At 42.0% G+C, this 26,689-nt stretch overlaps 2 protein-coding genes across 6 annotated transcripts in view; both read left to right on the forward strand.

The window, feature by feature from the left end:
- Positions 1-4,388: 4,388 nt before the first annotated feature.
- Positions 4,389-5,335, forward strand: LOC126995225 (uncharacterized). Its single transcript, XM_050854628.1, has one exon. It carries the CDS (start codon positions 4,465-4,467, stop codon positions 5,164-5,166), a length of 702 nt encoding a protein of 233 aa, XP_050710585.1. The 5' UTR covers positions 4,389-4,464; the 3' UTR covers positions 5,167-5,335.
- Positions 5,336-7,348: 2,013 nt separating this feature from the next.
- The window catches only part of LOC126995228 (protein amalgam-like), a 79,396-nt gene continuing 60,055 nt past the window's right edge, over positions 7,349-26,689 (forward strand). For 3 of the 5 annotated variants that reach the window (XM_050854641.1, XM_050854660.1, XM_050854714.1), the window contains exons 1-3: positions 7,349-7,367; positions 12,524-12,629; positions 12,924-12,994. The gene's annotated coding sequence lies outside the window, so the exon portion shown is untranslated. The remainder of the gene's footprint in view (positions 7,368-12,523; positions 12,630-12,923; positions 12,995-26,689) is intronic. The other 2 variants (XM_050854682.1, XM_050854671.1) reach the window with 2 other exon arrangements.

Here is a 26,689-nt window from a genome sequence, read left to right on the forward strand (position 1 = left end):
AATATTGTTAGTCCAAAAATGTCAATTCCTTTAAGAATCGCATGCGTCTGGGGTGAACTGACAGTACTCTCTCGTACATACCGAAGCGCCTTAAATTTTTTTTCCGTAGGTCACTCAAGTGACTGATAAATTGATTAAATCACTAAATCAGGCAGACTCGCAAGGAGCCAAAAGGCTGTCGGCTGCCTGTTTATCTATGTTACCATGTTTCCATGTTTCCATGTATCCTCCCCTTCACACCTGAAGACGCACAAGGCCAAGCAATCAGGTCAGGCTGTCTCTCTGTCTGTCTATCTGTCCGTTGTGAGCACGAGTTGGCGCTGCGAGATGAAGCTCTGACTGGAGGAAGCATCAAGCAAGCACAGGAAAGAGCGAGTTAACTTACAGCGCCTCGAGAACGAAAGGAAACTAGATTCGGCTAATTTTGGAGGGAAGAAAACCTTTTTTTAAAGAAAAGGAACCTCGATTTATATTATTTGGAGAGGAGATATTTTTATGTTTTGTTTGTTTGTTTTTCGGTACGGCGTTAGTTATCAGACTTCGAACCAATTACTGCTCCATATTGGCTGTTGCATTAACAGCTGTGTTGCCACCCATAATAAAGTACACTTGAAGTCGGAAGCTCTAACTCCGCCCCTTCAGTGCTACCAACCCTGTTTACACAAACATAAGCAAAACGGTGAAACGAACTTTTGGAGGCGAGTATACATGGCTGCCCAGATACACCATACATACAGTGATTCCGCATCTGATATTGAACTGTCCCTTAATCATGTGTACTTTTCTTTTTTATATAGCACAGTGTGAGTGTCTGCCATCCTAATCAGTCACCTTTGCTAAGACAATCTCGGAACCATAACCTCTTATCACTCAGCCATTAACAACGTCACGCTACTGCCTTATGCACTACCTAATACACACGCCATCAAACATCTTTTCTACACGCGCGGGTATGCCATCAGCGCAAAGATCAAGACGCTCGAGGACACTGCAATCCTAAAGTCATTTGTGTCCGCTATCAGTGATGACGCGCCCATCGTGTGTGACTCGCATTGATTAGATAAGAGAGCCGCGTGGATCTGAGTCACTTGCTGCTCACTACGAAAACAGTTTGGGTATATTCTTAAACATTTCGGCACCCAGGCACCCTTATTTGCCAAGGCTTTCGTAAGAGTTGTTTGCATTTCCATGAGTATTTTTGCGACCGTGGTGGTAGTCTGACCCTTCGTCTGCACCATGAACGTTAAAACTCTCCTTAGAACCTGATTGATCTCCTGTTTGACTTTCGGAAATAGTTGAGGTGAGAGCCAGAAATGTCTGAGAATACCAACCAATTTGACTTTTTCTCTTATGCCACACTTCTGGAGTCTGCCTGCAATCTTGTACTTCTTGTCTTAGTCTCCTGTACTGAACTTTGGGTTTGCTTTGACATTTTGAAGAAAGATCAGATGTTCTTCTCAACTTTTCTTAACTAACCTTTTAAAGTTTTATCTTAATTTTCCTTATCTGTGTCTGTCTGTTTATCTTTCTGTGTGTCTAAATCTATTTCTTCTTTATTTCTTTTCTTTTTAATCTCTCTCTCTCTCTCTCTCTCTCTCTCTCTCTCTCTCTCTCTCTCTCTCTCTCTCTCTCTCTCTCTCTCTCTCTCTCTCTCTCTCTCTCTCTCTCTCTCTCTCTCTCTCTCTCTCTCTCTCTCTCTCTCTCTCTCAAAAACACACACACACACACACACACACGTACATTTAACTAGGGAAGTAGAAGGGGTGCCAAATAAATAGAATACAAATACGTCATAAAAACGGATATCCCGCAGCCCTTAGCCGCAGAGTATTGGCGTGTTATGCAATATTAAAACGCCAATACAGTTTCCCCTCGTGTCCGTATGTGTGTGCTCACGTGCGCACCCGTCTTGCAACTTTTTCATTGTTTTTGGAAATATTCACGAAGTGTTTTTGTTATTTCCTCTCTCGCCCAGGTTTTGTTTCCCATCCATAGCCATGCAATTCTGGCAAATGAATAGATAGATGGAGATACAGATAGATAAATACGTAGATAGACCGTAAATGAACTGTTTGCTCTTACGATAAAAAAAAGCGAACTGTTTACATCAGGTATTCATAATTTCCCAACGAATGCCGGATAAATAATAATAATAATAATAATAATAATAATAATAATAATAATGGTTACAATAACAATAATAACGAGGAGGAGGAGGAGGAGGAGGATAACAATAGGCTACTGATGATCAAAATTATCTAGAAAGTTCTAACCATTTCGTTTCTTCTAAAATCAAGTATGAGAGGGTGAATCAGTGTCCATATAGGTGACGTCATGGAAGTGGAGGAGAAGGAAGATGAGGAGAAGGAAGAGATAACGAAAAAGACGAGAAAAGCTCAATTATAGAAGGCGGTGGAGCCGAAAGAGAGGAGAAAGAAGGAGGAGAGGAGAGTGGAGAGAGAAGAGGGAGGAAAAAGGAGGCTGTATTAGAGCAGTTGAAGGTCAGCAGGGGAGAGACAGGCGACACGGAGGAGGAGGAGGAGTAAGAGTGTGAAGGAGTGAAAGGGAGCTACCGTATACAGAAGAGAGTGAAAAGAGTGAAAAAAGGGGAATGGAAACAATAAACAGAGATCGGGAAGGGAGCGCATTGCCGAGGGCCGATGAGGGATATGAAGGATGAAAGAGTTGTGTGCGGACTCTTTCTCGTATGCATGGATTTTGAGCGCTATATTGATGGCGGGCAGCTGGAACGCCGAGTGAGTCAGAGTGGTGAGTCAGTGATGGGGGTGCGGGTGTGAGTGATGAGGACGAGGGAGTTGTGATGAGCTAAGTAATGGTGAAGTGTAGGAAGGTGGTGGGCGAGAGGTATGTGTGTGTGTGTGTGTGTGTGTGTGTGTGTGTGTGTGTGTGTAGAGGGGATCGGCAAGTTTACGGGTGAAATGAAGAGAAGAGAGAGAGAGAGAGAGAGAGAGAGAGAGAGAGAGAGAGAGAGAGAGAGAGAGTGCTGACTAAACATTCCTTCTGTCAATCACTGTATTTTGAAACACTAGTGGATGGTCGTGAATAATAAACGTAAACCAAAAGGCGTAATTATGGTGATTAAAACTTACTTATGCGTCCTCGGGCGAGATGACATGACAGTGCTAAAGGTCATGTCATCGATTATTTCAGGAACCAGCAAAAGTTATTGCTTGGTATTACAAGACACTTTGGCTTCTCACATCAGCTATATCTAAAGATCAAAGGGAGGATCAGTCTGGTTCTAATGAGTGTTTTTTATGCTCAGGGTACAGAGGAAGGACGAAACTACCACCAGGTTCATAAAACTACCCCTGGAAATGGCCACAACTCCTACGAAAGCCTAGTCAGATATGTGTTCTTGGACGGGGAAATGTCTTATAATACGACCCCTTGTGTTGTTGATGACCAGAAAAAAATATTCTTGAATGTATTTGTTTTAATTTGTAACTTTGTGCACGAAGAGAAAAGGCAATAGAAAGGCGAAAAGAGTAGCGATTATATTTTGTTACTTTGATATTAATCTTCATATACGAGGAGAAAAAGTATTAGAGGAACGTAAATTTTGACGTTTAAATTTATAACTTGCACAGCCAGTCATAAAATTTAGTATTCAATTTTTTTCATACTCACATGGTGAGCTTAGTAAATAAAATATGGGAAACATAATAGTGAAATCCCGGCTTTTCAAATATATGACGTATACATTCACGGGCCATCGTCTTTCTGCGCGTGGACTTGAGCTGGACGTTTGGTACAGAGTTGTTGAGAATTGTGTTAGTGCAAAATACTCCCCAGCAGTTATTTCTTCTTATATTTATACTAAAGAAATGTCTGTGTGTTGTTATGAATGAAGCTTCCACGCTCCCTCGTCATCTTGAAAGTAAATTAGAGTAGAAAATTGTTTATAAGAATGTTTATATATATATGTGCAAGAATGATTCAGAAATTCGATTTTTTTTCTGGAAGCTCTTAGAAATTTTATTTTTTTATTTGCTAGAAGCGTTATAAAAACTGCATGAACTCCTGAATGAGAGTGTGAATTTGAGTTAAACGTTAAATGCTTGTGTGTAGAAGTAAATATTTTGGAAGCATATTCTTTGCGGTCATGAGGGCAGACCAAGGGCTGAACAAAAAGCAACTCCCCGCAACGTGCTGCTCCTGTAAAAAAAGCAGAGAAATTTATCAAAAATAAGTATGTGATTTACGGAGTTACAGAAGCCTGTAAAGATACTGAAGCTACTTATAGAGACTGCGTATATATGTACGGATATGCATGAGTTTCACAATAGGAGTTCAATAGGAATAGATTACGTCAGTCAAGCTATTGACTTGACGATACGTTTGAGTCGTGTATAAAAGGCGGCTGCCTGATCCCGAGAAGGTTCAGTCCATACGGCCAAGCAACAGAAACCGGACGTGTCGCATCCTCAACGAGACACTGCCATGACTCCCTCACAGAACTCTCAAACGATACAGCAGGAAAACTTGAAGTCCTTCGTGGCCAAGGTGAAAACCTACGACGACCTCCTCGAGTGCATGGAGCCCGCGCTCAGCTACCAGTTCATGTTCGAGAGGAAGACGTCGCCGTGGGAGATGTTCGAGTGGGATCAGAACGAGCTTCAGAACTTCAAAGTGGAGGCGGAGAAAATCGATAGAGTCTACTACGTCCACTGCACCGAAGACGAGCTCGGCAGCGATTTCTACGTCCTCTGCCGGATGAAGTACGCAAACAAGCACGTTTTTGTGGAATTCGCCGCGGGTTGTGACTACACCGGGTTCGATTGTCAAGGCGGCGGTGAAATCTACATTACTTTCAACGCCACTAACTTCTTCAACGAGGCCCTACAAAACCTACACGACACAGACGATACAAACGTCCTACTTCATGCCCTGCAGGAGGACGGCTATCACGTCGACGCTCACCAGGAGAGCAGAAAGGAGAGAATTGATTCCTGGAACAACCCGCTAACAATGAACTTCTTGTGCCACGAGACGATCAAGGATTGCCGGGGCTCCTGCACCTGCTGCCCTGACGTACTGCTCAAGCCACTCATCAACGGCATCGACCAGTTAATCGGGGCTGACGCTGCCACGGATAATATACTAATCCCTGTTTTAGACAAATTGATAAGTCTAGAGGAATGAAATCGAAAAGCTTTTACTGTATAGTCTTCTGTGATTTTGTGTCAGGTATTTATTGAATGTGTAGAAAGTGCCAAACGTGATTTCAGTTATTCCTACTTTTATTACGAGGGAAAATACTAGTCGTATCATTCTAGTCGACTGGGGCTTCTATTAAAATGGTTGTGGATTATTAATTGTTTTTCTGTCCTCTCAAGATGTGATAATACTTTTTTTTTGGTATGTGCATCTGTGTGTGTGTGTGTGTGTGTGGTGTTGGGGTGGGGGGGGGGGTCGTCATCAGAGGTTGTTCTGAATATACTGTCGATCCTTAACACAGAATTTGGTCTAGAAAAATATTGAAAAAATTACATAACCAAACTATCACCCCTATCCGTGTTTATGAGGGTATAAGATCACCGTACTACACACACACACACACACACACACACACACACACACACACACAGCCCAATAAAACATTTTCGCCGCTAACACTGTAACACTTAAGCGCAGTAATGGACTCTGAATTATGAGGAATCTATTTCAGTGCCGCTGCTTAATCCCTGCTAATCGCCTGCACCTTTTTGTTCACGATTGCAATAATTTCAGTGGAATTCCCCTTATCCCTTTTTTTGTTCTGCCCCACGCACGCATATAATAGGGAGCCCTTTAAAAGCGAGGAGAGAGAGAGAGAGAGAGAGAGAGAGAGAGAGAGAGAGAGAGAGAGAGAGAGAGAGAGAGAGAGAGAGAGAGAGACGTGGGGGGTCCTAAGTGTTAAGTTATACGACAGTTTGTTATTGAATGTTGGGAAGTTATTTTGTCATAAGCCCATTTTTTTAATGTCCTTTTCCGGAAGATTGGTGAAATTAGAGCATCTAGAGAGCAGGGTGCACGGAGTATGCTAAAATTAGAGAGAGATGGAGAACATTAGGAAGCTTTTTTTCTGCATTCGACATTGTAATGGCTATAGACAGTCATGATAGCAACGACGCTTTTCAAAGTAGTGAAAATAAACTTGTATGATCATCGCTGAAAACAAATTATCTCAGAAACGTTTACACAAAAGTGCCGTACAAAATATTTACCATTCTGGGAAAACGAAACTAAAATATCATCACAACGGGACAGTTTTTTCTTCAACAAAAAGAAAACAAGGTCGTGACGTCATAGGCAACATGTTTTTATCCTCTTGTCGTGCGGCAGCGAGCCAGGCCACGCATCACTACCTACTTCACGTAAAGCCCCCTTCCTTCCTTCCCCGACGCTACGTAACGGGACCAACGGAGTGACGGCGCCGAGACATCTGGCTCTCAGTGGCTTGGACGCGGAAGGTTTCATCATAGGTAAACCTCTCTTTGCCCATAACCCTTATCTCCGCCTTGTCCCCTCTCCCCTCCATTCGCTGTCCCCGCCATTTCCTCCCCTTTTTTTCGTCAAGGGTATAGCAGGAAGAGGAACTGAGTCGGTGGTGAAGGAACTGTGGGGTGGAGGAAAAGACAGTACGTATTCTTAAACATTTCTGCGCCAAATCACACACATTTGACAAGATTTTCCTAAGAGTTGTGGGTATTTCCAAGGCTAATTAATGCCTCTGGTGATGGTTTGACCTTACTTCTGTACCATGATCCTAAAAAAGCACTCATCAGAACCCGACTGGTCTACATTTTTGGCCTTTGGGTAGGTATATATAGTTGATGTGAGAGGCTGTAGCGCCCGAGAAAACCGACCTAGGAGTGTACACTGTATAGTTGTAAGTTGCTCCCTGCCATATCCCATGCTCCCCCTGCCCCCGCCCTGTGCTCATGACTCCTCTCCCCTACCCCTGTACTCTCCCTACTTACGTCCTCTGCCTCCCCACCGACATCTCCTTCCTGTGTACCCTGCTTTGTTTATACTGTTCCCTTCCCACTTCTAACCCCCCCCCACCCCCCCTCCTTCCACCCACACACACTTCCTGACCTCTGCCCCTTTCCTACTCTCCACAATCCTTCATAAGTATATAATTATCTTGCTTTCGACCGACCTCAGTGCCCTTCGAAATTTTGTGAAAACGTATATTCCTTTTGTTTCCACTGCTCTAAACTGCTTTGACTTCTTGGCGTCCTTCGAAGTGTGTATTCCCCATATCTTTCACTCTTTCCGGTGTCCTACGTGCCCTTGGAAGCTGGTTTTGTATGTTTTTCTGTCTTATACTCATTACGCTGTCTTTCTTGCCCTTGGTGGTACGTATTCTCTTCTTTTATACTCTGTTCAGCTTTTTTGTGTGTGCTTTAATTCGTGTATTCCCAAGCCTTTTTTGTGTGTGCTGTAATTCGTGTATTCCTTAACCTTTTTTGTGTGCTTTAATTCGTGTATTCCTTAACCTTTTTTGTGTGTGCTGTAATTCGTGTATTCCTTAACCTTTTTTGTGTGTGCTGTAATTCGCGTATTCCTTAACCTTTTTTGTGTGTGCTTTAATTCGTGTATTCCTTAACCTTTTTTGTGTGTGCTTTAATTCGTGTATTCCTTAACCTTTTTTGTGTGTGCTTTAATTCGTGTATTCCTTAACCTTTTTTGTGTGTGCTTTAATTCGTGTATTCCTTAACCTTTTTTGTGTGTGCTGTAATTCGTGTGCTCCTTAGCCTTTTTTGTGTGCTTTAATTCGTGTATTCCTTAACCTTTTTTGTGTGCTTCAATTCGTGTATTCCTTAGCCTTTTTTGTGTGCTTTAATTCGTGTATTCCTTAACCTTTTTTGTGTGCTTCAATTCGTGTATTCCTTAGCCTTTTTTGTGTGCTTCAATTCGTGTATTCCTTAGCCTTTTTTGTGTGCTTTAATTCGTGTATTCCTTAACCTTTTTTGTGTGCTTCAATTCATGTATTCCTTAGCCTTTTTTGTGTGCTTCAATTCATGTATTCCTTAGCCTTTTTTGTGTGCTTCAATTCGTGTGCTCCTTAGCCTTTTTTGTGTGCTTTAATTCGTGTATTCCTTAACCTTTTTTGTGTGCTTTAATTCGTGTATTCCCTAACCTTTTTTGTGTGTGCTGTAATTTGTGTATTCCTTAACCTTTTACTCCTTTTGCCGTCTTATGTCCTCGTGAAGTAATCCACGTTTATCAATCCCTTCACTTTCCTTCCTGTCCTTCTGTTACTTCCTTGACACCAGTCTTGCCCTTGTGCGTAAGTATTTCCTTCCCATTCACTCCCCCTCACTCCCCTTGCTGTCCTTGACCCTTGCCATATATACCCTCGAGACGGTAAGCATGCGATAAAAATAGTCAGATATGAAGCAGTAGACATAGGAGGAAGTTGTGTATGGCTTTATTAGGATGAAATAACCATGCTGTAAAGATATCACAAGATGTAATTGAGAAACCATGTGAAGTTACTGATTTTGTCCATTTTTTTTTACAGCAAAGGAGACAGTTCAAGGGCGTAAAGAAAGATATTAAAAAAAAAGCCGATATCAATCATGTATTACCTTCTCCCTCTAATACTTTCTCAGGGAAGAGTAATTAACTATTCAGGACGTCGACACAAACGAAACAACAAACATAGAAACTCATTATAATTATCCACATGTACGTTTTCTTGCCCTCTATCTATATTCGTCTCCAAGGTTAGCGGAATGAAACTTACGAATTCGTTCTCGTTCATTATGTATATGTATTTCTTTTAATCACTTCGTTTCTTTTACTTATTCGTTCATCCACTTCGGAGGAGGGAAAAAACTCATAAATGCTTTCTCCTCAAGTCGTGTTGGCCTCAATACGTCACTGAAAAAAAAGAGAAAATGGGAGCGCACGTGAACCTTTTCCTCATATCGAACTGTTTCTCCTTATCTCCATCCTTTCCGTCACACGCACTTCCTCTCTCCGTCACACATTCTCTCTCTCTCTCTCTCTCTCTCTCTCTCTCTCTCTCTCTCTCTCTCTCTCTCTCTCTCTCTCTCTCTCTCTCTCTCTCTCTCTTAATTATTTGTTTTGCACAGGCTTACTCGTTAAAATATATTAATTGCCCGTAATGGAAAACCTCATTTAATATTCAAGCGTGATAATGAGCTTCAGGAACACGGTAATGGATGCTCCTGTTAATGATGTCTCCTTGATGCCCTAACTAACTAATAACTGAATAATAACTAAGAACTTGATCCCCGACTAAAAAAAATGCAAAGTCTAGATTTGATGTAAGTAGTTCATTGGGGTTTGTTTTCGAGTGTACATTTATGCTAGCTTAAACTACTGTAACATAAAGCGAAGTATTTCAATTCGTTTTAGAGTGCAATTTCTTTGTAACATATTGATTTTTTTTGTGTAGTGAACCATACCAAGAAGGCTCGTTTTCTCTGACGCTTTCAACCCTTACAACGCATAATTTCCAAAGGTCACAAAGGATATTAGTCGGGTTCTTATGAGTGGTTTTTTTCACGTTCTTGTTACAGAAACCTTGTCAGACTATCACTAGACTCATAAAACTACCCATGGAAATACCCACAATCTCTATGGCAGCCATACCAAATGTCGCGGTTAAGCCAAGAAACGTTTGAGGATATGGAACTCTTATATTGAGGTCAACCGTTTTTTCAGCTGCTCCGTTTTTTCCGACTCTGTAACTGAAGTCATCTCTTTATATTTTCTTGTTTTGTGTAGGTCATGTAGTATTTATAAGATTAATAGATGACTCACTCTGCCTGCCAGTTTTTGTATGTCTGTTTCTGTTTGTTAATTTCTGTATCTCAGAATCTGCCTTGAGTCACACTGATAAACCTTCGCTAAGCTGCTTGAAAAATAAGGAAAGTTACAGTACACAGACAAAGAATCTCATAAACCCTAACCACAGTACCGGTGTGGTGTCATGAGACATCCGGGTATCGTGAGACATCCCATTCTGAATACATACATGAATTTAGACACGGTACCGTGTCTTTTGTCGACTGCTTGTCGGGATCTGTCCCACCCAAGTTTATTTATTCTATTATAAAAGCAAATGATGACGCATGTATATATAACTACAAAATCAACAATCACTCTTCTCCTTCTTGTGACCTAATAAGCTTTGCATCGCTTTTTAGGTCCTCTTTGGTACTTTTTTACACTTAGATGCCTCACTTAGTCACTCTATGACAGTAAATTTTGGGTTCCGCGATGGTAAGTTAAGGATGGGATGTCTCATGATACCGGATGGCAGATGACACCACACCGGCTCAGCGGTAATGCGCAAATCCACTCTAAACACAATTAGCGCCATAAAAAAAAAATAATTCAAAATACACAATCACAGTAAAGTATATCAACAAATTAAAATGCTGATAAAAAACATTTAAAATATGTATGTTGCGAATATCAGTTAGAAATGGCGAAAAGTAATTGTGTATCTTTGCCTTCCTCGTTCATTTATAAAGGCAACAGAGAGAGAGAGAGAGAGAGAGAGAGACACCTACCTGATTGGTGTATCCCTGACAAAATAAATTCATCCTCCAGCATCAGTTCCTTGAGTTTAAAGTTGTTAGTGATAGTTTTTGTTTTATTTTAACGTCATTGTTAGCGTGGCAGCCTTGAGCGCGGGGCTGCAGGTGTGCTGACGCGCTAAGCTCACCTGGAAACACCCCTGCCGGGGAACTCCAATTACGGGTGGCAAGTAGATACAGAAAAGTCACCTGGCGTGAGAACTCTGGTTGGGGGGGGGGGGGGAGTGAGCGAGCGAGCGAGCGAGAGAGAGAGAGAGAGAGAGAGAGAGAGAGAGAGAGAGAGAGAGAGTAGGGTTAGTTCTAAATTCTAAATAGATTTTACATATTAGAAGAAGAGTTTGAAAGATTGGAACATGTACACAAAGGAACACAAAGGAAGAACAAACAACAGCAGACCTGCTGGTCCTTACGAGGCTGTTTGTGACAAGCTACACTAACTATCTAATCAAAGGTGGAAGATGAAGGACAGCAAAGGCGAAGGCTCCTCCCCACCCCCCCAACCCTCCTGTATTGATAGGTAGAATGAGAGAGAGAGAGAGAGAGTAGGGTTAGTTCCATATAGATTTTACATATTAGAAGAAGAGTTTGAAAGATTGGTACATGTACTGATGGTACATGTATTGATAGGTAGAATGAGAGAGAGAGAGAGAGAGAGAGAGATTCAGACCGAGACAGACAGACAGACAGACAGACAGATAGGCAGACAGAAATGCAAGCAGAGAGATAGACAAATTAGCGAGCATTAAACAAATAAGTATAAAAGGAAATCAAATCAACGGGGATCGAAATACAAACAGACAGGTAAACATTATATTCAATTAACGGACAGAAGGACAAATAAAATATAATACAAAAAAACATACAAATAGGAGAGGGATAACTAACTTTGGAGGTAGTGAAAGTTAAGTTTGTAGCACCCAGTGAGTCGTTCTGGGCATCGATTCCCCGCACGCCGCCGCCGCCACCCCGTGTTGATGTTTGGTGTTAAAACTGATCACGGGGAGGGCCGGCGAAGATTTTATCGACTTTATTTGTTTCAGCAGTGTGCAGCGTGAACTCTGGGCTTTAATGCAGGCGCGGCGTCAAAGAAAAAGTAAATAAAAAATGAAGCGTTGCACGGCGAGTATAAACTGTGATCTAATACAGGCAAGGCGTCAAAGATAAAAATGTTAAAAAAAAAGAGAGAAAGGAATAAAAAGCGTGGCGCAGTGCGAGACTAAACTAGCGCCGCGGGTGTTGGTTCGCTCGTCGCTCGCCGGTTTTATGCTTGTGTTTCGAAATAAATTATAATGAATAAACCTTTCATGACACGTTCTCATCCGACAATCTATCGTCCATCCATCAATTTATCCACCTATGTATTTTCCCCCCGGTGAGGCCTGACAGGCTAGTGGGGTCGGGATGAAAAAAAAGTATTATCCGGGATTTCATCGGCGCGCCGCATACAAATATTGAATTTATGTAAAAATCAGATTTACCCGCGGGGCAAAATAGGTGTGTTGGGGCGGCGGGCAGATACCGGCGGTTCGTGGCGCCGCCCGAAATGTTCGAAAAAAAATACCGTGAATTTTATGTTAGGATATTCAGGTTTGTAAATATGCCCGATTGGTAAAGACAGAATGATTGATAAAGCTGTGAGAGGAAAAAAGGGCAACTCTAAAAAAATCATTTCAACTCTAAATATTGTGAAGAGAGTATGCCATGATTTCCGCCGAGCCGTGTTATGATCTGCAGACACTCGCGTTGGGAATTAAAAAGAAAGTGCTGAACAAAATCCAAAAAAAAACGTATTGTTGATCGTGAGAAAAAAAAACCTCTGTTCAGCAACAGTACGGAAAACTAGCTTATTTTTTTTAAACGATTGCGGAGCACTGATAAAACAACTGCGCAAAATAAATGGACATGATATTATTTTTACGTATTATTTTCCACAGTTTAATCTTGTTGAAAGTCCCCGAGGAGCGTGAGGTCACAATATGAGTTACGGGGATGACCAAACACACCAGACTGCACCAACTGTATCAAAGAATTTCAATAAAGGTAACGACTGATGCAAATGTCTGGAATGAACCATCGATCCCCCGCCTTCCCCCCTCTGACCCCCTCTCCGCCTCTGAATAGTGTCCTTCGGGTCCTGAAAGAATGTGTGTGTGTGTGTGTGTGTGTGTGTGTGTGTACCATGCACCTACAAATTTAAGTTCAATCCGCTGAGGGGCACTTTTTTCTATTTTTAATGACACTGGGACAGGCAGGAAATTAAATGATCCAGGGAAATCATTAAAATTATAAAACAATTAAGGATGGGCCGTAACTTTATTATTGATTTCATTTCAGGACGGAGCTGGAATACCACAAAGACATCCGCGACCAATGTAGGAAACGGGACGCGGGGAGCATATGGATAGGTAAGCTTCCTCTTCTCAGCTTCCCTTCCCCTTCCTTTCCCTATCACCTGCTCTCCTTTTACCTGTTCTCTTCACAATTATGCTTCCTTTTTCCTTCCCCATCAAGTGTAGTTAACGAAATGAGGAGAGCATATGGATAGGTAAGCTTCCTCTTCTCAGCTTCCCTTCCCCTTCCTTTCCCTATCACCTGCTCTCCTTTTACCTGTTCTCTTCACATTTATGCTTTCTTTTTCTTCCCCATTAAGTGTAGTTAACGAAATGAGGGGAGCATATGGATAGGTAAGTTTCCTTCGCCTCAGCTCTCCTTCCCCTTTTTCTCCCCCACATCACCTGTTACCTGTTACATTACCTGTTCTCTCTACACCTGCGTTACCTCTTTCCTTCCCCAGTTATCTCCCTCATCCTATCCCTTGTCTCACCTGTTCTCCCTATACCTGTTCCTTCTACTCCTGTGCTGCCTGTTTGTTTATCCATTTATCTCTCTTCCTGTCCCCGTCTTATATATTTTCCTTTTTCCCGTTCTCTTTACCCATTTTCTGCCTCTTCCCTTCTCCATTTATCTCCCTCTTCCTGTCCACTGTCTTGCTGGTTCCCCGTTACCTGTTCTCTATACACCTTTTCTACTTTTTTTCCTTTTACATCTGTCTTTCTCTTCCTATCCCCCTTTGTCACTTGTTTTCCCTCTTCCTGTTATATCTACACCTGTTCTACCTCTTTCCTTTCCCAGTTATTTCCCTTTCCCTGTCCCGTGTCTCGCTTGTTCTCGCTTTACCTATTCTTCTTATTCCTTTTTTCTCTTTCCTTCCAACTTGTCACAAACTCACATTTTTATTTCTACATTGATATTTTGTAGCCAATCACTGGCTGCTAACACGGTGCTTTTTCTTGGTTGAAGGCTGAATATTCATCCTTTATTAAACGATTGACGTCACCGGACGTCTATTCCTGTTCAGAAGCAAAGGAAAAAAGATGAGGAGAAAAAGAAGAAAAAACATATATACCGTTTCAGGACGCAAGAATGACTTATTATGAAAGGTTATTCTCGTAGTGTTAGGGATATTGATTAGTGACTGTTTACCATTATAGTGATGGTAAGAGAAAGGAGACGCTAGATGGTGGTAGAGGGGCAAGTTGACAGGTAGGAAGGAAGGAAGGAAAGAAAAAGGGTGCACAAAAGGAACACAAAGAAGAACAAACAACAGCAGACCTGATGGTCCTTCCGAGGCTGTTTATGACAAGCTACACTGACTATCTAATCAAAGGTGGAAGATGAAGGACAGCAAAGGCGTAGGCTCCTCCCCACCCCCCATCCCTCCAGCCAAAGCTGTCAGGAAAGGAAAAAGAACCATGCAGCATGGAAAAACTGCATGGAAATTATGTAGGCAAGAGGAAAGAACTACCATTATTGCTACCACTAACCGGGCGACAAAAACGGACAAGGACACCAGTATTCGAAAGAACTTAACATTATTACGACAATGAGTAATATCTTAGTTGCTGGTTGGATTCAAAATACTTGTAATCTATTCCTGAAGGCCGTAACTGTTGTACTATGAACGATATCACAGGATAGAAAATTCCAAACATTAACAACTCGATGAAGAAAGAAGTGTTTGGCTTCGTGCGACGAGAATCTTTTACTACTTATCTTGAAATTGTTATTTCTTCTTGTTCTATTTGATCTATCAATTGTAATCTTTCGCATTGATATCACTGAATCCTTTAAACATTTTAAGCACTTCTATTAGATCGCCTCGCATTCTTCGTTTTGATAGGCTGAATAAATTTACTTCTTTAAGCCTTTGTTCATAAGATAAATTTCTTAATCTAGGAATCATTTTTGTTATTCTCGGTTGAACCCTCTCTAACTTTTCTACGTCTTTTCTGTAATAGGGAGACCAAAACTGTACACAGTACTCTAGGTGGGGTCGAACCAGCGAATTATACAATTTTAATATTATTTTTCCGATTTATTATTAAAGACTCGTCCGATGAAGCCAACCAATTTGTTTTCGGTTTCAACTACCTCTGAACAATGCTGACTGGGCTTTAAATCGCTTGATATAGTGATTCCAAGATCCTTTTCTTTACTTACTGCAGAAAGTTGTTGCCCATTCATTACGTACTGAACGCGATTGTTATTGTTTCCGATGTGTAACACTTTACATTTGTCAACGTTAAATTTCATTTCCCATTGATTTGCCCAACGTGCAAGTCGATCTAGATCTGATTGTAAAGCTTCTTCGTCGAGTGTCGTAGTTACCTTACTAGCGATTTTTGTGTCATCAGGAAATTTTGATATTTTGCAAGTGAGCCTATCATCGATATCATTAACATTAAATATGAAAAGCACGGGATCAAGCACTGATCCTTGAGGTACGCGGCTTCTGACATCGAGCCAGTTAAATGTAACACCGTTTAGAACTACTCTGTTTCCGCTCAGAGAGCCCGTCCACAAGCCAATTGTGAATGTTACCCGAGATACCGTGCGCCAATAGTTTGATGAGCAATCGTTTGTGGGGGACCTTATCAAATGCCTTTTGAAAATTAAGATATATGATATCTACTGATTTGCTTTCATCGAACACCTCAAAAATATAATGAAAAAAATCAAGTAAGTTAGTTAAACACGAACGTTTACTACGGAAATTATTTATTATACTATTTTCTTCGAAGAATTTCACCATATTGTCGCGAATGATAGTCTCCATTAACTTACAAACAATCGATGTCAGGCTAATTGGTCGAGAGTTTCCTGGATGAGACTTGTCCCCCCTTTTGAAAATTGGTGTGACATGTGGAAGTTTCCAATCCGACGGAACTTTTCCAGCTGTTAAAGATTTATTGAATAAGATAGAGAGCGGCTTACAAATTTGATGTTTGATTTTTTTTTAATTTTAGGGGTAATTTTGTCTGGACCAGAAGCTTTGCTTACTTTAATCTTTTCAATTGTGCGTAAAATGTCACCTTCTACGATGAGCACGCCATTTAAAATCTTTTCGGTCCTCCTAACCTCCGGCGGTTGAGGTGATAAACAATCTTCGTCGGTAAATACGGATGCGAAAAAGCTATTTAGGATTGTAGCCATTTCATTTTCATCGTTCGTGTGGTTACCATTATCATTAACAAGCGGTCCGATACTACAAGTGAGTGACTTTTTTTATTATTTACATAGCTAAAAAAATCTTTAGGATTAGATTTACTTTTTCCGCTATATATTCTTCAAGATTTTTTTTGCTTCGTTTTATTAATTTCTTCGTTTCGAGGCGAATTCTGTCCAACTCTTGTTTGTCAGCCTCACTCTGGGGTGATATGTATCTACCGTATACGCGTATTTTTAAGAGAGAGGTTATTTTTAATTTCATTATTCCACCATTTGGGTTTCTTCTTAATAGTTGAACGTCTGTTACGACAGGGTACGCATGTGCTTATGGCATTGTTCAATATTGTGTTGAAGGCCTCCCATGATTTATCAATATCTGTTTCCGTCGAAATTACTGTCCAGTCAGAATTATTCAAAATTGATCGGAGTCTTACGAAATTCGCTCTCTGATAATCTGGCACCTTTTCGTTACTAGCAGTTACTTTACTTTCATTCATCTTGATGCTGAATGTGATACATTCGATGATCGCTAGAACTAAAAACTGGACCAACATTTACTTCGTTAACTAGATCAGCTGTCGTTGAAAAGATAAGGTCAAGTATATTATTTTCCCGAGTCAGTTCTTGAACATGTTGATATACTAAATAACTCTCTAATAAATTTGTTTACAGGTCGAGCCCTGACAAGTTAAAGTTTCCCACAATTACTGCGTCGCAACTGCCAGTTGTTTCTAATATTAATTCACTGAACGCGTGGTCGATATCAAGAGTCTGCCCTGGCGGTCTATAGATTAGTCCAACTACTATTTTACGAGACTTATTTTTAATGTCCACATTGGTTATAATATCTGTTTTCACTGATACTGGATGGAGAGAGTTGTGGATATATAAGATAACGCCCCCACCCTGTCTGTTTTCTCTTTCATGACTGAAAATGGTATAAACCGGTAATTTATATTCCGCAATGAAATCTCTATTTGAAGTGCCTATCCAAGATTCTGTGACTCCGATGATGTGATAATGATTTGTAGCTGCGATTGCTTCTAAGTCTTCAAATTTGTTACTTAGGCTCTTAGCGTTTATATAGCAAGCTTTAACATGATTCGAGTCGGGGGTTGCGCGGGTTGAGTGCTCCCTCACGGTGGAGCTGCTGGTGATCCCACCTTGGCGTTTTTTGGCTTTCGAAGAGCCACTTGGTCACAGAGCAGCCTCCCGAAACGGGCTGCTCCAACAGGGTTTAAGTGGATGCCATCGGCAAGGAAGAAGTCCGAACAGTAGTAAAAACTGTTCCACAAATTAACTAACTGGACGTTCTCTTGTGAGCAAAGGGACTGAAGTCTGCTGTCTGTACTGAAGGCCATACTGTAAATGTTAGGTTCGGCACCGACCCTCGGGAGGATTCCTGAGACTATGTTACTGGCATCCATTTTTCATTTACACTGCTTGATCATGCGGCGGTATTTTTTCAAGCAGCTCTTCAGAACGGGTTGTCCTTACGTCATTTGTGCCCGCGTGAATGACAGAGGGTGTTTCGGTCGGCATTACTCGTGACATCATCGCACGCTGCGGTGATGTCCAGTCTGGCATCTGGATAACAGTAACGTTTTCTGCGGCCGTTGGATGAACGACCACAGAAGTCAACCAGCTGGCCACGCACCATGGAGTCCCCAACTAGGCGAGTCTCAAACTTATCCTCCATGGTGTTTGTCAGCACCTGAAACCTATTGAAGGTAGTGGGGGTTAGTAAATGTTTCATTGCCTGCTTCGGTTTGGCTCCATTCCTTAAAGATTGGAACCTATCACTCTGTGAAACAGGAAGAGAAGCGTTATGTGGGGCAGGCTGGGAGTTGGCCTGTGAGGCAAGATGGGAGTTAGCCTGTGAGGCAGGCTGGGAGTTAGCCTGTGAGGCAGGCTGGGAGTTTGCCTGTGAGTCAGGCTGGGGGTTAGCCTATGAGACCGGAAGGAAGGAAGGAAGGAAAGAGGGAAGGAGGGAAAGAAAGATGGAAGGAAGGGAGGGAGGAAGGCAGGAAGAAAGAAAATAAGAAGAAAGGAAGGGAGGACTAGTAGGGAGTCATAAGAAACGCACAACAAGCGGAGACGAACCCCACTCTTCAACCATTGCTCTTTCACGTTCCTCACTCGTGCAGCTGTACCAAAATATTATCGGCTTGCTTTACTGAGAATAGAGAATAAGCAAAAACTTGAGGTGATGTACGCGATAAAGGCGACGAGTTGACCCCTGTCCTTATTTCATGAGCTGGGGCCGAATTTCTTTATTTTTTTATTTTTGGCGCACAGTACGTTGTTGGCTCTGAGTATACGGACCATAGACACCATAGCGCAGGAGCACAGTGGTGTTGTCCGCCCACACCCGTCCAAAGCGGTACATCGAGAACATCCAACAAAAGTTTGCAAAATAAAAAGGGTTTGACCGACCTCACCTCCCCGCCGCTCCAGCCCACCACCGCCCGTTCGCTCCCCGCTCGAATCAGGTGACCTTCAGCCCTGCGCCTCTCATCAGCCCCGACAACAGGTAACCGGAACACGCCTCTCACCTTTCATCACTAAATTAGCCTAATAACTCCCCGCTCTTGTCAGTGGACGCGGGATTTTTTTTCAGTGGGGGTTGATAGCGGTTTTTTTTATCCTTTTTGGAAGCGGGGGATTTTTTCTGGGTGGAGGACGTGTGTGTGTGTGTGTGTGTGTGTGTGTGTGTGTGTGTGTGTGTGTGTGTGTGTGTGTTTGCTTGTGGGTTTATCAGTTATTTTTTGGAAGAGTTTGTGTTTGATAGCGTTTTTTCCTCTCAAAACTTGTGGTGCAAAGGTGCGTCTGTCAGTCTGTCTGCCAGTTAGTATCAGTTCCTGTGTGTGTGTGTGTGTGTGTGTGTGTGTGTGTGTGTGTGTGTGTGTGTGTGTGTGTGTGAGAGAGAGAGAGAGAGAGAGAGAGAGAGAGAGAGAGAGAGAGAGAGAGAGAGAGAGAGAGAGAGAGAGAGAGAGAGAGAGAGAGAGAGAGAGAGAGAGAGAGAGAGAGAGAGAGAGTAACTGAGTTCGTTCGCAAAGCAATTATTTACTAAGAACACACACACACACACACACACACACACACACACACACACACACACACACACACACACACACACACACACACACACACACACACACACACCGTAGTGCAGTGATAGCACGCTCGCCTTACAATCGAGTGGTCGCATGTTCGATTCCCTGGCGGAGTGGAGGCGGATGGGCAGTTTACTTTAATCCGACCCCCTTGTCCACTCTGCAGTGAATGGATACCGGGTGTCAGTCGGGGTTCGTGTCCTGCCTCCTGGGTGTGTGTGGGTGTGAGACTTGAAGTGTATCCAGAAATCCATGAATTGTTAGCTCCATGCTCAGTCACGGAGAGTACTGGATGGCGATCTCGAGTCTAGCACGTGGGCAGACCTTGCTGAATTACACACATTTTCACTCACTCACTCACACACTCACTCGTTCACTCACTCACCGAATCTCACTCAGACAGAAACTTCAATAGGTAAACGAATACATAAAGAAATAGCCACACACACACAAAAATCTCCCTCTGCCGTCCAAGCTCTATGTCAGTCGAGACAGCTCACCGGCTTTTGTTATTCACCTCCCCTTTCTCCAGAGTACTGATGCAGCCTTTTGACATTTGGAAAAGTGTGCCGCCTTGAGATTCGATATGTCGCGTCTAGGAATGGTTGCACTACTTTCAAATGTTCAGGAGTCAAATTACAGGTCCTGAGAATTAGCTCTTCTTACATTAGAAGACGAAACGAAGAGTTGGTTCGGTTGTATGATAAAAATGTGTAATTTGGAGAAAATACTGAATGAGAAAAGAATATAACCGAAAGAAATTATATATGTAACTACATTTGGGTCTGTAATTTAAATGACCTAACACTGTAGAACGAAATGAAGAAGAACGTTGGAATGGAGCTAAAATTAAACCCACACTGGAAAAAAGAGAACAAGGAATGGTTGCACAGATGTGAAATGAGTAATATGTTAATGATAGATTCTGAGACTTCTTTTATCCACATTACTGAAGAAAGAAATGAGTAAGTTTGGTTTGGCGGGAATACAAAAAGAGTAAAGATACCAAGAAAAATAAAGACGAGGCGTGGCTGCCCAACCCTCGAGTGTTCACAAACGTTATAGTCTACGGGTGAAGAGCGCCTACCAACGGCACTGAGAATGGAAAAAAAGACAAAAATTGATGTAGTGGTGGTGTGGAAACAATGCCAAGAAGAGTGAGGATGAGGAAGAGTTACACAGCCTTGAAATATGCGAGAGGTTAATAATTACGATGTTATAATACCTCGCTTAAAAACTCTAAAAGATGAAGTAAAGATACAAGCATTACTTTGGTGGTTAATTAAAAAGAAATAAAAACAATGGATAATGGGCGTGAGACTTAGTTTTCCTCGAACTCATGAAGGAAATGACAAGAAAATGTTATTCGATAGTTAAAGGAAACGAAATTTAAGAGTTTTTGAGGCTTCGTTTTCCTCGCTAACGTTAAGAAAAATAGTTCGATAGTATTTTATAAATGTATACATGAATAATACGCAGAGGTGGTCATGTGTAATGGAGCTCAAAATCCAATACTTCCGATGGATCACATTTCACGCTCAGGCCTTTGAAAACTAATTACAACGATTATCTTTTGTAATCGCAAATTTAATACTATTGTGCCGTAATTACTAAATGTGTGGTTGGCAGGTGACCCGGAGAGAGAATGGCGTGAGGGTTTCTTTTCCTCGGCATTGATGAACAAAAGCTAAATAAACTTTGGTCTCGTATTAATAAGAAATAAAGGGTATCTAGACAAGGACTTCACTCACCAGTCACGGCTAAAAAAGGGAAAAAAAGGTGTTATGGTAAAGAAAAAAACTCACAAAGAAAAAAACATTATAAACAAATAAAAAGACTGATAGAATGAAACTATAATACAGGAAATAATGGTCATAATGAGAGTTAGATAATAGAAAACAATAAGAGGAAATAAAAAAAGAGAATAATAATAGTGGGTCATAGACTGCTTATCACACTCACCGCTGAACGAAACAAAAGTATTTGAATTTACGGAAAAAGAAAAATTGAATCGCACAAAAAGTTGGGAGCGTGAATGTTAATCAGCCGTCCGTCAACGCCCAAGACTTTCATCACCAGAGAGATATTTGACTCTTCGTGGATAGATACGACATTAGATTCTTTTTATTCCCACGCGTTCTACTTTTTTATCCCTTCTCTGTTGTCTTTTACTTCACTACATTATACAAAGTCACAGCGCAGGGAGTCGTGAAAAGAGTTGGAGTAGATTATGTGTACTTGCAGGATGGAGTTAAGTTTAAAGCAGAGAGAAAGTCATGGAGTTTAACTGAAATTGTTGCAGAATATGTCGTGGTGGCAGTAAGCTCATAAAACGAAGTATTTTTCTAGAGTGGTTGTTCTCTTGAAGAAGCAAAGGTGTGTGTGTGTGAGAGAGAGAGAGAGAGAGAGAGAGAGAGAGAGAGAGAGAGAGAGAGAGAGAGAGAGAGAGAGAGAGAGAGAGAGAGAGAGAGAGAGAGAGAGAGAGGACGTTCATAAAATATAGACGAGTGAGTATGTATAAAACTTTGAATGTCTTACGATTGCAATAGTACTAAGTTTTGTTGTCTGTTATCCTGGCGCCACTGTTTTTTTCACTCATTAAAATGTGTATTCTTAGGCTGATGTTTTTTTTTTTTTTTTATAAGAGTTTACGAATCTTCCGTTATGACGGGTAAAGCTGGCTCGTCCAAATGATTTTAATTGCCGGTCGAGAATTTGCCTGACGTCTCTCGATAAATACAAAGGTAAAAAAGAGAAGGAAGAAAGGAGGAAAGAGGAAAAGGAGAAAGGAGGAAAGCACTGGGAGAAGAAAGAAAGGAAGAAGGAATAAAGAAGAGAGGAGGAAGAAAGAAAGAAGGAAAGAAGAGAGGAAAGAAGGTTTCGTCTCACCGCTAAGGACATTTGGAAGGTAATTTTTCAGTCCAGTGCACAAAAGTCCACCTTGGCGCGCCTTCCCCTCGTGCCACACCTGTCAGGGCGAGGATTAATCAGGAGCAGGTAAAGCCAATCCAAGCATCACCCCTAGCGGCAAAAACATCAAGGGAAGAGGTCATCTTGATTTAGGGGACAGACGACATTGAAGATATTGCAATGACGATTATGAATAAGAGATGGACTAGGGATGGCCACAGTATGCATATTATAGATAACAATCGCCGAGTGGTCAAAGGCTACCCACATGCTGTCCTGAAGACCATCTATCAACCCGAAGTCTAGATTCTCTCAAAAAGACGATCAAAGGTGAGTTCCATGAGGCAGCATGATCCAAGCAAGATGGCGCCTCTATAAACACTTACCTGTCCCCATCAAGAAAGCCCACCGGCACCATAGACGAAAACGTAAAAAAAGAATCGAGCAAATGGATAATGGGAGTACAAAAAGGAATTGTAGAAGTCAAACCCGACAACAAAACATGTGGAGAGATTTTCAGCCCAACCCAACCGAATCCACCCCAACTCACCACACTGCCAAAACTAAGTCATTGAGTCACCCGAAGTAACCTATATCATTTGCCTTAATTTCTAAGCACGATTCGGAACCATAATAATACACAAAGATACAAAGCATATACAAGGAAACTACAAGACTCCAGTCGGGCTGTGTATAGACGATATTTCCTGGGAACTAGTTAATCACCCTCAGCCGCCCTATCCATATATATTACTAACCTCCATGTGACACTTTCTGTCCTAATTTAATGGACTATATATCTGCACTAATCGTCTGCACACACACACACACACACACACACACCGCTCCGATAGCGCCTGGTGGAGGTTCGGTAGTTGGGAATTTTCCCCTGACAAGGAGTGGTTAATGTCCCTCCTTGAGCAAGGAGAGGAAGGGGTATGTGGCGTGTGAAGGTCCCGGCAGTACCCAGAGATTGACTACAATGAGCCTTGCCCTAATCGGGAGGGTACTTCCTGGCGATGACGAGTCCCGTTCGTTATCAGGCCGTGGTGAATTACACACACACACACACACACACACACACACACACACACACACACACCTATCACTAATGCATTCTTCCTCAACAAATATGCATTCGTATTCAAAAACATTAAAAAAGATGAGTAAAAACAATACTGAATGCATGCTTCCCCCGTGCTACGAAGAAAAAATTTTGTAGTCAGCGTTAAAAAGAACCTATTGGTGATTAAAAAAGGATGGAGGCTTGAGATTCAGGCAAGCAGGAAGGAAGGAAGGAAGAAAGAAAGGAAAAAAAGAAAGAAAGAAAGAAAAAATGGATTAAAACGTCGTTAAGAATGAATTAAAAGTTTGATGAACATTTGCTGACAATGAAAAGTTAAAGAGACAGGAAAGCGAGAGGAGTGCGTGGAGAGGAGAGGGTGTGTGGGGAGGGAGAGTGGAAGGAGGCAGTGGGAAGGGGAGAGGGAGGGAAAAGGAACAAAAAAGAATATGAGTGAGGAGGGGAGATAAGGCGGTGGAAACAAGGAAGAAAGGAAGGAACAGGAAACAGTGAAGAAAGAAAGAAGGGGAGAGTAAGAAGCAATGAGAAAATGAAAATAGGAAGAGAGAAAGAAAGGAAAACGGTTCTGCAAAGTGAGAGAGAGAGAGAGAGAGAGAGAGAGAGAGAGAGAGAGAGAGAGAGAGAGAGAGAGAGAGAGAGAGAGAGAGAGAGAGAGGAAGAGAGGATGGACGAGACAAGAAGAGAAATGAGAAATGAGGAAGAGTGGATGGAAGGGAGGAAGGGGAGGATAAAAAGAGAGGGATGAAGACGGGTTTGGAAATATGAAGGAAAGAGAAGGAGAATGGGAAGAAGAGTGAGGGAGGACGAGGAGGAGGAGGAAGAGGCAAGACGAGGTTATTAATCTTGAGATCAATTAAGAGTCTCTGGGAAAATGAACGTAAAAGTCTTGTTGGGAAGTTAAGAGGGAGACGAAAACTTCACAAGGACTCACTGGGAGGCAGAAGAGGAATGGAGACGCCTGATTTCCTCCTCCTCCTCCTCCTTCTCCTCCTCCTCCTTCTCCTCCTCTTACTCCTCCTGAAGACGAGTATGCCTGACGGACTTCGCTGATAACGAGAATTGTGATGCAGACTCCGTGTTGCATATTTTTCAGAATTGTATTTCCGTTCATCTGTGAAACTCCTTCGGCCACACCTCAAGCACTGGGCGAGAGAGAGAGAGAGAGAGAGAGAGAGAGAGAAGGTTGCGTGGCGATATTTGGGATATATATATAGTTGCATTTCAGTTGGTAGTAAAAAGAGAATTAATAATAATAATAGTAGTCGTTGTTATTTCATTAGTAGTAAAAGTGCTCTCTCTCTCTCTCTCTCTCTCTCTCTCTCTCTCTCTCTCTCTCTCTCTCTCTCTCTCTCTCTCATATCATCAGGTCACGTTACGTTATCTTCACGGCGCTGCCCCTCACCCACAGGTCATCTCGCAGGCAACTCAATTTCCCCTCCACGGCCTCGTAATCACCAACCCCCCCCTTCCCCTCCCCGTCTTTCCCCTCTCTCCCTACCGACAGACACAACGAAGAGGAGGTGGTGGTGGTGGTGGAGAGTTTACTGGATCTACCTCATTCTCCTCGTCCTCCTCCTCCTCTCTCTCTTCCTCCTCTTCTTCTCACCCACACGGAAGAGTCTATTCAAATTCGCTAAATCTGCTCTCTCGTCCTCTTCATTTTTGTTCTCTTCCTCCTCCTCCTCCTCCTCCTCCTCCTCCTCGTTACCTTTATACACAACAAAGAATAGGACAGAGGCAAGAAGAAAGAGGAAGACGAGTTTCAGCAAATTTTCACGCACCCTCATATTAATTTCCTTGCTCCTTCCGTATTCGCCTTCCTGTCACAGTGTAAGCCCTTATTAACTTCCTTTATACACAGCAAAGAGGAAAATGGGGACGACAAGAAGAAAGAGCAAGACGAGCTTCAGCAACTTTTTACTCACCCTCATATTCATTTCCCTGTTCCTTCCGTAATTCGCCTTCCTGTCACCGTGTAAACCCGTATCAACCTTTAGCCTGTACCAGCTCGTTGTCATCTTCACGTTAAGTATCTTCTGGCCAAGCTGTATTGTAAGCAAGAATTTCAAGGGATAGGGGTAGTAAGGGGAAAGGTCAACGTTCATATCCATTGCCTATTCGCTCTAGTCCTTTCGATAGGCCTTAATCTAGTCCCTATAGTAAATCTCTCTTGGCTAGTATCAACGTAATAAGGGATAGATGGGAAAAGGTAAACAGAGGGATGAAGGAGGGATATGCTTCTCATCCTCAATCAAGACCGTTTACAAACAACCTATCCTTGACTTACCTTATGGGAAAACAGCGGAGTATGAAAAGTTAACCGGAGCGAGCTGTCTTTTTTCGTCGTCTGGTTATCTAGTTTACGAATCACTTGATATAGCTGGGACGAAAACATTTAAAACCCCAATATTTGTACCTTAGAGTCTACTGAAGAAAAGCAAGGAAGAGGTTTTCGAAGATCCCGGAAGATGAGTAAAGCAGGCATGTGATGGGTGCTTCTGTGGTGGTGGTGGTGGTGGTGAAGGAGGTGGAGATGGATAGTAAGGGTGTAGGGGAAAGTGGTAGTGGTGGTGGTGGTTGTGGTGGTGGTGGTGGAGTTTCTGGTGATGATGTATTGCTTGAAAAGGAAAGAAGGATGAAGTGAGGTATTATTTTGTGCCATTTTAACTTCGTGTCTGTGTGTGTGTGTGTGTGTCAAGTAGTTGTCATCGAATATGATCTCTTATTTTTTTCGAGTACACTCTTGTTTTCATTACATTTTTTAACCTCACTTTTAAAACGATCAAATCAAGGACACGTATCACTCGAGAATTACTTTTTTTCTGATTCCTCGTGGGATTCCCAAGTTCAGTTACCATTTTCTCTCTCTCTCTCTCTCTCTCTCTCTCTCTCTCTCTCTCTCTCTCTCTCTCTCTCTCTCTCTCTCTCTCTCTCTCTCTCTCTCTCTCTCTCTCTCTCTCTCTCTCTCTCTCTCTCTCTCTCTCTCTCTCTCTCTCTCTCTCTCTCTCTCTCTCTAAGTGCCAAATGTAAAAGATAAAGCGTCAAAAAATGAAAGGCAAAAGACCGGTCTAATGCACGGCCAAAATTATGAATTCCAATTTTTTTCTTCAGAATCTCTTTCAGTTACGAGTCTGCATTTTCTGTTCACATTCTTTATAGATACGATAATATTGATGGAAAAAGGATAAACAAAACAAAGTGGAGCAGGCGAAAAAAGTTGCACTGATTTGTTTGTTTTTTGTTTTGTTTTGTTTTCACTTCTTTTTTGGCTCGCAATGAAAAGAAATATATGGTTCGTAAAAAGTGGTTAGTGATATTTTCCGAGCATTATTTTTCCCCATAAACAAATATAAAAATCTTTGCCAATTACCGTAGATGGGTTTTCCATTCTCGCTACAGCTGATTTTTATCCCTTTCAGAGAGAGAGAGAGAGAGAGAGAGAGAGAGAGAGAGAGAGAGAGAGAGTCATAGGGTGTTGCTTT

The sequence above is a fragment of the Eriocheir sinensis genome, chromosome 1, assembly GCF_024679095.1.
Source record: "Eriocheir sinensis breed Jianghai 21 chromosome 1, ASM2467909v1, whole genome shotgun sequence".
Taxonomy (NCBI): Eukaryota; Metazoa; Arthropoda; class Malacostraca; order Decapoda; family Varunidae; genus Eriocheir; species Eriocheir sinensis.

What these genes read in the sequence shown, in the direction of transcription:
- LOC126995225 (XM_050854628.1), top strand. Translation starts at nt 4,465, where the DNA reads ATGACTCCCTCACAGAACTCTCAAACGATACAGCAGGAAAACTTGAAG.